Source organism: Nicotiana attenuata, chromosome 5 (assembly GCF_001879085.1).
Source record: "Nicotiana attenuata strain UT chromosome 5, NIATTr2, whole genome shotgun sequence".
NCBI lineage: Eukaryota > Viridiplantae > Streptophyta > Magnoliopsida > Solanales > Solanaceae > Nicotiana > Nicotiana attenuata.
The window spans coordinates 11,015,125-11,027,407 of NC_031993.1; the positions used below are offsets into that span (position 1 = coordinate 11,015,125).

Consider the following 12,283-nt stretch of genomic DNA (forward strand, 5'->3'; position numbering starts at 1 on the left):
TATATTTCAATGTCAGTCTTGTTCAAAGCAAGTAGGAAAAGGATTTCAGAGCTCATTACCAGCTTCCGAAAATGGTAAAGCACAATGTGGTCAGAGCATGTCAAAAACAACATGATGTAAGGTGGAATACAGGGAATCACCGGAAGTTTCATCGGTGGAATGATTGGGACATACCGTGGGGGAAATGCAGAGGTTCAGATAAAGAGGTCAGAAAGGTGAAACAACAGCATGGGTATAGAATACTCGAGTTGTCAAAGGTCAGGGGTTGAAAGTCAGGCAGAAAGTCAAGTGATTCATGGCCAGTTCGGGGAAGCCAGTCAAAGCAAAGCAATGCAGTGGAAGGATTCTCAACAAGAATGCCGTCAACTAACCACCATTTTAAACTGACGAAATTTTCTTTGATTAAAACAGGGGCAGGAAAAGTCGATTGTTCTGGAGGACTCTCCGCAGGGGAAAAACAAGTGGTAATCAGGTTTGACCGCCAAGTGTGGTTTGATTAAAATACAAGATAGTAATGAGTAGCATAGGGGAATGTAAGTTGGTTCCAAAGTTTGCATGTTTGGGATAAAATTCAAGTAGGAGTTGTCAGAACCTTCCTGAATAATAGGACGTAGTTCAAAAACCCTTGTAGATAGCATGATGTAGTGAGAGTAATACCTTCAGAAGATATAACTTAGGATCTTAATTGTTAGGAGTTGTCAGGACCTCCCTGGATAAAAGGACTTAGCTTTCACATTCTTAGTAATATTTGGTAATATGATTCAGTTTAACATTCACCCATGCACCCAGTTACCAAACTGGGGCAGAAAATTTTCCTTGTTTTTGTGCGTTTGTGTGAAGTCAGGAGCCCGCCTGGATAGCATGGGAATACTTTCAAGTTCAGCAATCAGGAGCCCGCCTGGATAGCATGGGAATACTCTCAAGTTCAGCAATCAGGAGCCCGCCTGGAGAGCATGGGAATACATTCAAGCGCAGCAGTCAGGAGCCCGCCTGGAGAACAAGGGAGTACAATTTAAAGTTTTAGCTCTCAAACTTTTTGTTTTGTCTATTTTGAAGTCAGGAGCCCGCTTGGAGAACAGAGGTATACAATTCAAGTTTCAGAAGTCGGGAGCCCGCCCGTATAATAGAGGTATTGCAATTCAAGTTTTAGTTTTCAAATTCTTATATCCGGTAACATGTACCCAGTTTCCAAACTGGGGCAGAAAGTTTTCTTTGCTTTGTCTATTTTGTGAAGTCAGGAGCTCGCCTGGATAACAGAGGAATACAATTCAAATTCAGAAGTCGGGAGCCCGCCCGTACAACAAGGGAATACATTCAAGTTCAAATCAGAAGTCGGGAGCCCACCCGTACAACAGAGGAATACACTCAAGTTCCAGTTCAGCAGTCGCGAGCCCACCCGTACAACAGAGGAATACATTCAAGTTCAGCAGTTTGAAGAGAAAGAACAACATCTCAGTTTACAATTTGAAGTGGCAACAAGGGATTTCACCAGGAGAACACAAGACGACAAGGCAGCAAGGAATACAAGAGCAAGTCAAAGAATTTAGATAGGATTTTTGTAATTCATAGTTCATAGCTTAGTCTAGCTTCTTTTATTTTGATGCTGTTATAAGGGAGGTCAGCAAGCAGTAGCAATTGCAGTGAAATCATAGCTCCTGGTAGTCCCAGCTACCAAACACTCCCGAACTACACTGACCTGATTCCTTTTTAACCAAGGATATGTAGGCAGCCTCCGAGGCAGGGTGCGGTCAACTCTTTCAAAATGCTTCACACGGAATATTCAAACGGGCAAAAATCGCTCGTTTCTGCTCACTTATCTTTGCACGAAAACTCTTCGTGTTTCCGGAAAAAGAGGGGCAGCTGTGAATACTACAATTACTACATGTAAATAACATGGTTTAATTACTTCAATTACATTTCCTTATATATAGGAGTAATAAATATAGTTAAATATGCAAGAACAACAAAAAAAATGGTGCATTCATTCCTTTAATAGTTCGATTCAAAATAATACACCACCTTTATCATTGTTGAACAGCAAATTTTGAGTATCTTTTACAGCATTTCGGTAAAGCTTAAGAAAAGATACTCATTTCGATATGCATTCATAGAAACTACAAAAGTGGCATTGATGTTTGAAGTAGTTGATCGGCTAACGAGATTACACTGTAACACCAAAACAACAAAAGACAAACACAGACAAAATGGACGAATCAAACTTAGAATTTCAGGTGAAAAAGGAAAAGCCAGTTGAGGTACAGAAGAATAAAAGAAAACCCAATTGATAACTAACATCCTAATTTACATGATTTCCTGAGATCCTAAAAAAAAGGTCATGTTTCAAGTTCACATAAAATACATGCCGAACATCTAGTGGAACTCATTAGAATAACACTCCACACTCACCATACCATCTAAATATTTCAATATATCAAGGATTTTCCCAATTTGGAGGGAGAAGATCACACAACAATAGCTGATAAAAAAGATTAACTTACTTTCACAATATCACCAACTCAATATGTGGAGGTACTTCACCTTCAAGCTGGAGCTTAGCGAAATTTCTTAAAATTTCATCTGGTGCCACCCTGTGACGATGAACGTACTGAGTAGAAGGATCAACGATGATTTTCTCGAGCACCATAGCATTTTCCAGAAAATACCTAACGAGTTCAACTTCACTAGTCCGGCCATAATATCCGGACAATCTGAGCACTTTGAGGTGATGGAGTGGACATCTTACAGCCTTCCTACACTCTCTTTCTGACCTCGAGGGGTCGACCCATAATAACTGCCATCACGGAAAGAAAAGAAATGAGGAGAAGAAGAACCATGATTTAGAATCAATTCATGGAAACATGCAGCTAAACTAGCAAAATCTTCATAGAACATCACCAGCTAAACTCCCGTTAGCTTCCCCATTACTACTTTAATATGTTTTCTCTACCATTTAGCATCCCTCTTCTCTTTTCTATCAACGATAAGAGGCACATTTTATATATATATATATATATATATATATATGCCCAAAAATCTCCAAGGGCTAGCAGAAGCACCAGGGACTTGGTTTTTTATAAACCTATTACCCCTGTTTGACTGCTCCCACTACCATATAACATAACTCGTTCTCGAGTTGACAAATTCAACATTTTGCAATCATCATCTATAAGTTGTCCATTATCACTTGGAAAAAAAAGAAAGCAAATTTTAAAACAAGCCCAGAAATAAGATCACGAATTAAGACATAAGTGACTTATCACTTGGTGTTCATGTCAAACTCATAACTATCACCATAGTTTTATTAACTCGTTCAAAGAACTAACCTACCACAAGTATAAGCTAGCACAGCCTTGTGGCCAACAACCTTGCAGGCCCTAGATAAATCACAATTGAGATCTACAGGCTGCAACAAATAAAGAGCTACATGCTGTCTATGTAGGGCTGTGCATTTGGATCGGATATCCGAAATCCAATCCAATCCGCTCAATTTCAGATTTAGGATATTTGGATCGGATCCGATTTTAGTTTATTGAAATTTTGGATATTCTGATCGAATTCAAAATGGTATAATTTTAACCCGATCCAATCCGAAATCTAAAATTATTAGGGCAAATATAAATACTAACTTTAATTTTAGGGTTAGGTCTATTTCATTTTCTCTTCTCTTCGGTCTTTTACTCTTCTCTGTGTTACAACTCCGACCGACCGAGAGTCCGAGATTGCTGCTCGCTTCCTCTGTCTTTTCTCTGTGTGGCACTTTGACAGACGATGATACACACTGTTTATTGGCATTTAGAGGTATCAACATTTTACTTTGACGCCCAGTTCACAATAAGAGGCCTACAATCTTAAGCAAATTTAAACATTATAATCATGGAGAATTAGTTTATGTTGAAGCTCTAGTAACTATCTGACTTTAGTTCCCATCACTACAACAAAGGCTTAGTCCTTAGCTGTTTATCCTTGTTCAGATTTGTCTTTTCAATCCAGAAAACTACTGAATCTTTGGCTGGAAAAAGTGGCCATGTGAAGGTGATTTGCAGTTAATCTGTTTACCTAACTAATACTACCACAAATGGAAAAGGCAAAAAAGGATAAAAGAAAAAGTTCTTAATAATACGTATAATCCGATCCGAAAAATCCGAAATATCAACCGATCTGAAGTTTAAAATCCAATCCGATACGATATTAATTCGGATCGGATTTGGACTGCATAGAATCCGAAATCCGAAATGTGCTAAATCCCATCTGATCTGATCCATGCACAGCCCTACTATGATCACAGTTCAGGTTAATATTCTACAAAAAAGGCTTAGGCCAAGGAAGTCATAATGAAAGAATTTTGGAAGCCATTAAACCAGTGATTAATAATCAACCGTCATAATTCTGCCAGCCATGCACATCCAAAGAGCTAACTTACAGATTTTCAAATGTTATCCAATACCTCAAATCAATGATTCCATGGGGAATGAACGACTGCTACCCCAACTCTTTCCCTTTCCGTTATTTTTCCTAGGCCAATACACAAGAACTGAAAAAATGTCTAACGTGCTGGAAAAGAAATAATCGTCGAATTAGGTGTCTACTACTTCATATCAAATTGAAAGTTCTATTAAAGGATCCTATCAAATAGGCTGCAGAAAGGATAAAAACGATTACTTGGTTCATCCCATACCAGGTTCATATGCATTGAAAACTTGAGATGGGATTAGAATCCACTGGGAACTTTCAAAATTGAAATATGATTACCAAAGAAATAGCTAGAGTCGGTGAAAGTACCCATGAAAAAAAAAGGGTTCTATTTAATTTTTACTATACTTTTTCTATTTCACCATTTTACTATATAAAAAGGGGTCAACTTCCCTCTTGAAAGAGACAGCACCTATTAAGTAACACACATTCATGTCCAGATTGTCATAACCTATTTTATTTGAGCTTGACGTGTGATGTAACTCAATTACAGTATACAAGCAAAATCAGCACTAATTTCTTGAACCAGAACTCGAAATGATCAAATCAGACTTGACACTTACCTTCAACTCAAATTCCTTCAACTGTGGAGCAGCCCCTATGACATGTGTGCAACCTAAGACACTCATGTCTTCGTTTGCCAAAACTTCTACGACAAATTTCTTGAGCTTGGCAAGTTGAGGGAACTTGTAATGCTCCAAGTACTCCTGGGAAATATTTAAAACACACCAGTTAGTACAAGCAAAGTAAAGGTATATTGACATTTCAAATTTTTGTAGACTGACCAATCCCCCATAAGCATGTATTTTAAGGACCTCCAGCTGAGAGAGTATGCAGGAACCCCAAGGCACTATGGTATCCAAAATATGCCGGAACGGATGACCCCCAACGTCTACCTCAATCAGCATTGGAACATTTGAAAGCAATAATTTGTGGGCTGATGAAGTCCTAAGTGTTACGATGTTTGTATCACAAATTTTAAGTGATTTTAAACCAACACAGAACCATATCTCCAAGTGTTTCAACTTGAGGGAAGGACCAACAACTTCCAAATTAACCAGAGTTTCCGATCCATGAACTACCATTTCTTCAACAAATGGACAATTGTGCAGGAAGAACTCAAGAACTTCACCTGTCACATGTACTGACTTAAATAACAGTACCTTTACAGCCTTAAAATTATGCCAACGAGGTGGCAACTTGTGGACATGATGATTGAGACCAAGGAGCTGCGCTGGAAACGTATAGCAATAATCTGAAGCTTGAATCCTCTCCCCACCTTCTAACAAGTCTAACTCTAGCCTTTGAACTTGCCTAGAAAAGGCAAACTCCAGCCACTTGTCAATATCATGCTGGGCAAGTTTGTTTAAGTCAAAACAAACACGAAATTGGTCTAATCTTTGAGCTTTACACATTCGCAAAGTACGGTTGACCCATCTCACATACTTCTTCATGTACCTTTTCTGAAGCTTTTCGTGCACTGCTACTTCACCCAATTGTTTGGTAGCATCAAAATCAAGCCGAGGAACATTTCTCCACAGGGGTAACCACCGCTTGGAGAGGACACTGGTGTCTGCTGCTTCCTTAACGCTGAGGAAAGACAGTATATGTACCAGAATATCATCAGGCAACTGACTAATGCGATCCTTTCCAGTGCAACCTCGTCTTGAACACTAGAAATATACAAGTTTCATCAAACCAATCAATGAGAAAAGAATAGTAGCACAAATCTTGTAGTAGGATTTACCTTCTTTAGAGCAAAATTATTGGAAAGCTGCGGTCTTTTCGCCATGAGAGTCTCCTGCACCACAACAATTAACCGAATGAGATAAAAGTTTATATTTTTCTTTCTTCTTCCAACCACCAGAGTCAATCAGTGCTCTCAAAACAAAAAAAGAGTCTTGATTACAGAAATTTATATTACAAGTACAAATAGGTGGGGGAAAGAGGAGTCTTGATTACAGAAATTTGGATTACAAGTACAAATAGGAAGGGGGGAAGAGGAGTCTTGACTACTCTGTGTGTGTGTATTAAATTGTGCAAAGAGTTATTTTTAAAAAGAAAAAGAGAAAAAGGAGCTCAAGGTCAGAAGACTAATATATAGATTTGAGTAGAAATTAAAACTGAAATATACTTACCTGGGAAGAAAAGGAGCAGAACAAAGACGATTGATCTTTTTCGATTGAAAGAACAAAGATTGCTCTTCGGAAACAAACGGAGTGTTCAAAAAAAATCTAAGGGAAAGAGAGAAAACCAGATCTTACATAGACTGAACCAAAAGCAGTGTTCATACATATAGGGTCTCGTGGTTCTTATGGGCTAGGCCCAACTAGTTTCTCCAGGACCCCACTTCCACGTTGGATCGAGATTTCGCGGTCAAAACTTTTTTGTGACCCGCCTTTTTTCCTCGTTTAAAACCCAAATCTACAATTCAAAATAGTAAAAATTGTACTAGGCGCCCTATTTGGTCGCCCCATTTAACTTATACTCATTTTTTTTTAAAATTATAACTTGTACTCATTTTTTAAATAACTTCAGCCCCTTTTCTCCTTATCCTTCTCCTCCTTTGTTTTCTTCTTCTTGTTGTTGTTGTTCTTTTTTCTACTGTTGTTGGTGCTGCTATGAAACTTTAGTTCAGGGGATGATTGTCATAATTATGTTTATCAGATTATTTAAAAATAATTACGTAAGTTAGTAGACAATAATTTATGAATATTTTCATGTAACACTGTTCTTTTCACGTTTATTGTTTTCAAAATTTATGATTTAGATACTGTTGGCAATCTAATTTCTTCATAGTAGTAATACATTATGAAAGAATAAGGTGATTATTTATCTAGTGTGTTAGATAAGTTTTTCAAAAACTTCAGCTTATATAGTGCTGAAGTTTTTTTCAAATGAACTAAATAACTTCAGCATCTTCTGCTGAAGTTTTTGAAAAAGCTTTATGACAACTAATGAATCCAGGATAAAAAAAACTTCAGCTATTTTAGTGCTGAATTTTTATAAATGAACAAAATAACTTAAGCATCTTATCCAGGACAAAAAAACTTCAGCGTATTGCCTTTGCTACTTCAGGTCCGTCTACTGAAATGCTGAAGTTTTGCGTGATTGACTTTGCTACTTTAGCCCCGTATGCTGAAGTTACGCGAAAAAGTGGGTACGCTTGCAATTTTTTTTGCAAAGCGGGCACACGTTAAAACGTGACCCAAAAAGCAGGTATAGACAAATCCCCCTTCAAAATAGGGAAATTTTTCCGTATCACTACAAAGCAGTCCGGAGTGAGAGTGAGCAGTGGGTCGGTACAAACGGTCCCTGTTCCGTATCAGTCACAAAATAATTGGGCCAAACGGTCTTTATGTAGGAACCGGCCCGGGACGGGTCCCACAAACTCATGGTCCCGGGCTAAACGAATAGGGCCCGCGAGCTAAGTGGGCCCAACGGCTAATTTTTATTTTTTAAATTTAAATAGAAATTAGATACAAAAAGATATTAAAAACTATCTAAGACAATGCCTAGTAAAATTTATTATAAAATTGTGACCTAAATTTTTTAATTTAAATTTAAAGACAAAAATATTGTAAATAGGTATTCAAAGCAATGCTTTATAATTTTATTATAGCATTAAAAAAATGTGGCAATATCTTTCTTAGTCTTCCTTCCCCTGTGGAATGAGCACAACAGTGTGCTAATACCACCATTGAGAAGAAGAAAAACTAATCACTAATGCAAAAATATCTGCAAATATCAGTAACTATGCTAGCAATAAATTGTCATGTGTGACGTGAGTTAATTATTCTATAAGAAATTATGCGCTTTTTCATTATCCAATCATCATCAATCCAATGACTGATAACAATAAGGTGATAACAGTCATTGCCATTTCTACCAATATCAGTTGTAATAGCAACATGACAATTTATACGAGTAAATAAATAGTATAGATATATGTTCATATTCATACTTATATTTATAACTATCGCTGTTCTTTGTTGTGCAAGGAAAACCTTTATAAGTAAGATTAAAAAATTCTAATATAATGCACAAAGTTAGGGTCAGAAGGAAAACTATATGGTATGCACATAACAATTACCATTTTTGCCAATTCTTCCGATCTTTTTTTGGATCGTAATATAAAATATCATCGATAATAGTGTTAATTCCCGGTTGAAATTGATTTGAACCGGTATTGGGGCCAGCTTGAATATGACTAGGTACACTTTTTCCCTCTGCCAAAACTTTCAGACATATTTAAAAGCTAACTCCATACCACAAGTTTTTCACTTAGCCTGATTTTGTGGAATTAGTTGAGTAAAAAGTGGCCAAACAGGAGATGTTTCTGTCCGTCTGGTAGGTTGACTAGAAATCGACGGCCCTTGCCTCCCTCTGCTCAAGTTCAACCGCTAAAGACGCTATTTGCGCCTGAAGATCAGCATTCTCAGCCATCAGTCCCTTGCTCACCTCGAGCTCGTCCTCCTTGGCCTCTAGCGCTGCCTCAAGCAAGTTGCACCTACTGATGCCCCTCATAAGTTCCTCGTCCCTCTCCCTCAGCTCCTCGTCCTTCTTCTTCAACTCACCATCCTTCTGCTTGAGCCCATCACGGAGCAACTGAAACTCGCCATCCTGGCTAAGAAAGTCAGCTAGCGTTTGGTGCTTGGAACGGTACTCTCTGTACTTGGAGGTCATCTTCTTAAAAATGGCCGTCCTCCGCTACTCCCGCCGGTCGCGCTCAATCTCCATGACAAGGGTCTGACACGCAAAAATTAAGAAGAGGTCAGTGTAAACAAGTTACACATACGAAATAAACTTAACCTAACATGGGAAAAGCAAAACTTACTCGCAAGGCCATGCCCGATATACCCAGCGATAGGTCCGCATCTTTTAGCGTCTGTAGCGTCCTATTCTCGGAAGCCGCGCATAGGTGAGTGAAGGTCGGCACCGCCCGTTTTGAGTTGTCCAAGAGGTCAAAATCCACGGGACTGACTATATATCTATTAGGAGCCTCCGTCCTTATCTCCACGCGAGTAGTCTTCTCCACGAAGGTGCGTACCTCCTCAAGGACGATGTCTGAGCTAGAGTTATCGACCTCCGCAGGGACAACTCTCCCTCTCCCAGCCGCCAATGATGAGCCGCCTTCACAGCCCGCGTGAGCTCTCCGCTACCACGAACCCCCTAAACCTCATAGGTCCTCTTCTCCATGGCGGCACCCGCCGTAGAAACGGCCTCGACGCATGGTGTAAGCACTTATTCCGCTTCCAAAGCAACGGATCTTACTAGCTCAACATCAATGATAATGGCCTTTCTGGTCTCCACCCTTCGTCTTTTCCTCGTCGATGCCTCCTCACCGCAAGACAGCTCTTCCACGAGGTGAAATATAGGGTAAGAAGAGATCTCATCCGACAGAGCAATAATTTGAGAAGTGGAGTCCCTCATTGGCGTAACTTGAGTCCGACCTCCTCAAGCAGACTCGGCTAAAGAAAACTGCATTCCAGCCTACGTGATAGCCTGGCAAAATGCAGGCATTGGAGCCTTCGCCTTTTAAAATTAAATAGAAATTAGATACAAAAAGATGTTAAAAACTATCTAAGACAATGCCTTGTAAATTTTATTATAAAATTGTGACCTAAATTTTTTAATTTAAATTTAAAGACAAAAATATTGTAAAGAGGTATTCAAAGCAATGCTTTATAATTTTATTATAGCATTAAAAAAATATGGCAATATCTTTCTTAGTCTTCCTTCCCCTATGGAATGAGCACAACAATGTGCTAATACCACCATTGAGAAGAAGAAAAACTAATCACTAATGCAAAAATATCTGCAAATATTAGTAACTATGCTAGCAATAAATTGTCATGTGTGGCGTCAATTACTCGCAAGGCCATGCCCGATATACCCAGCGACAGGTCCGCATCTTTTAGCGTCCGTAGCGTCCTATTCTTGGAAGCCGCACATAGGGGAGCAAAGGTCGGCACCGCCCGTTCTAAGTTGTCCAAGAGGTCAAAATCTACGGGAATGACTATATATCGATTAGGAGCCTCTATCCTTATCTCCACATGAGTAGTCTTCTCTAAGAAGGTGCGTACCTCCTCAGGGATGATGTCTGAGCTAGAGTTATCGACCTCCGCAGGGATAACTCTCCCTCTCCCAGCCGCCGATGATGAGCCGCCTTCACAGCCCGCGTGAGCTCTCCGCTACCACGAACCCCCTAAAACTCATAGGTCCTCTTCTCTATGGCGGCACCCACCGTAGAAACGGCCTCGACGCATGGTGTAAGCACTTATTCCGCTTCCAAAACAACGGATCTTACTAGCTCAACATCAATGATAATGGCCTTTTTGGTCTCCACCCTTCGTCTTTTCCTCGGCGATGCCTCCTCGCCGCAAGACAACTCTTCCACGAGGTGAAATATAGGGTGAGAGATCTCATATGGCAGATAGGGGTGGGCATTGGTCGGTTCGGTCGGTTATTATAAAAATACGGTTCGGTTTATCGGTTTTCGCTTTTGTAATATTAATAACCAAATCAAACCAAAGTATTTACGGTTCGGTGCGGTTTTTTCAAAGTTCGATTCGGTTATTTCCGATTTATATTTTCGGTTTCAAACGGTTGTAGACTTGTAGGAACAACGAAGTATGTCCTTATATAATTATGTACAATACAATTAAATCTACCACATATATGCAAATAATAAGCAACGCCTTTAGTAGAGTATTGTCAACTGCATAGTCATATTCATCTTTAGTACCAGTCATCTGATGTAGCCTACGAGTACGAGTTCTCTTGCTAATGAATCAAGAGATCAAATACTGTTGGACAATTTGCTTGAAGTTGACGATAATTTTTGGTCCGAGGTACTATGGACCCCAGGCACCAGCTGAAACTAATGACTATAACGTTAATGCCCAAGTTGAGGGAACTTGTAATGCTCCAAGTACTCCTGGGAAATATTTAAAACACACCAGTTAGTACAAGCAAAGTAAAGGTATATTGACATTTCAAATTTTTTTAGACTGACCAATCCCCCATAAGCATGTATTTTAAGGACCTCCAGCTGAGAGAGTATGCAGGAACCCCAAGGAACTATGGTATCCAAAATATGCCGGAACGGATGACCCCCAACGTCTACCTCAATCAGCATTGGAACATTTGAAAGCAATAATTTGTGGGCTGATGAAGTCCTAAGTGTTACGATGTTTGTATCACAAATTTTAAGTGATTTTAAACCAACGCAGAACCATATCTCCAAGTGTTTCAACTTGAGGGAAGGACCAACAACTTCCAAATTAACCAGAGTTTCCGATCCATGAACTACCATTTCTTCAACAAATGGACAATTGTGCAGGAAGAACTCAAGAACTTCACCTGTCACATGTACTGACTTAAATAACAGTACCTTTACAGCCTTAAAATTATGCCAAAGAGGTGGCAACTTGTGGACATAATGATTGAGACCAAGGAGCTGCGCTGGAAACGTATAGCAATAATCTGAAGCTTGAATCCTCTCCACACCTTCTAACAAGTCTAACTCCAGCCTTTGAATACTTCTTCATGTACCTTTTCTGAAGCTTTTCATGCACTGCTACTTCACCCAATTGTCAAATACTAGTTATCACTCAAATCATATGTCAAATTACCTAATTAGCATTATGGACCCTCAAAATTCTTTAACAAATAAATAATTAAATTTTATTCATCTATAAGATTAAGAGTAACTCAAATACGAGTTATAATATTGCATATTTATTAACTGAGAATACTGTGGAGGTGTTTGGAGGTAGTGACGTTCCGGTATCGCATATTAGGGTGATTA

General features: G+C 39.1%; 2 protein-coding genes across 3 annotated transcripts; both read right to left on the reverse strand.

The window, feature by feature from the left end:
• On the reverse strand, positions 1,960–6,749 carry LOC109225301 (FBD-associated F-box protein At5g38590-like). Of its 2 annotated transcripts, XM_019389920.1 has the most exons (6): positions 6,609–6,749; positions 6,218–6,271; positions 5,256–6,143; positions 5,034–5,177; positions 2,499–2,791; positions 1,960–2,166 (listed from the first exon to the last, which is right to left on the reverse strand). In XM_019389920.1, exons 2-5 carry the CDS (start codon positions 6,260–6,262, stop codon positions 2,501–2,503), a joined length of 1,368 nt encoding a protein of 455 aa, XP_019245465.1. In that variant the 5' UTR covers positions 6,263–6,271; positions 6,609–6,749; the 3' UTR covers positions 1,960–2,166; positions 2,499–2,500. The 2 variants fall into 2 exon arrangements, with proteins under 2 accessions (XP_019245465.1, XP_019245464.1); XM_019389919.1 differs by lacking the exon at positions 1,960–2,166 and having other exon boundaries at positions 2,197–2,791.
• On the reverse strand, positions 11,369–11,972 carry LOC109225966. Its single transcript, XM_019390772.1, has 2 exons — positions 11,489–11,972; positions 11,369–11,410 (listed from the first exon to the last, which is right to left on the reverse strand). Exons 1-2 carry the CDS (start codon positions 11,786–11,788, stop codon positions 11,369–11,371), a joined length of 342 nt encoding a protein of 113 aa, XP_019246317.1. The 5' UTR covers positions 11,789–11,972.

Coding starts and splice junctions, on each gene's coding strand:
- LOC109225966 (XM_019390772.1), bottom strand. CDS start 11,788: ATGGTAGTTCATGGATCGGAAACTCTGGTTAATTTGGAAGTTGTTGGT. Junction 11,411..11,488: donor TACATGCTTATGGGGGATTG/GTCAGTCTAAAA, acceptor AATATTTCCCAG/GAGTACTTGGAGCATTACAA.
- LOC109225301 (XM_019389920.1), bottom strand. CDS start 6,262: ATGGCGAAAAGACCGCAGCTTTCCAATAATTTTGCTCTAAAGAAG. Junction 5,178..5,255: donor TACATGCTTATGGGGGATTG/GTCAGTCTACAA, acceptor AATATTTCCCAG/GAGTACTTGGAGCATTACAA. Junction 2,792..5,033: donor TGAAGGAATTTGAGTTGAAG/GTAAGTGTCAAG, acceptor CCGTGATGGCAG/TTATTATGGGTCGACCCCTC.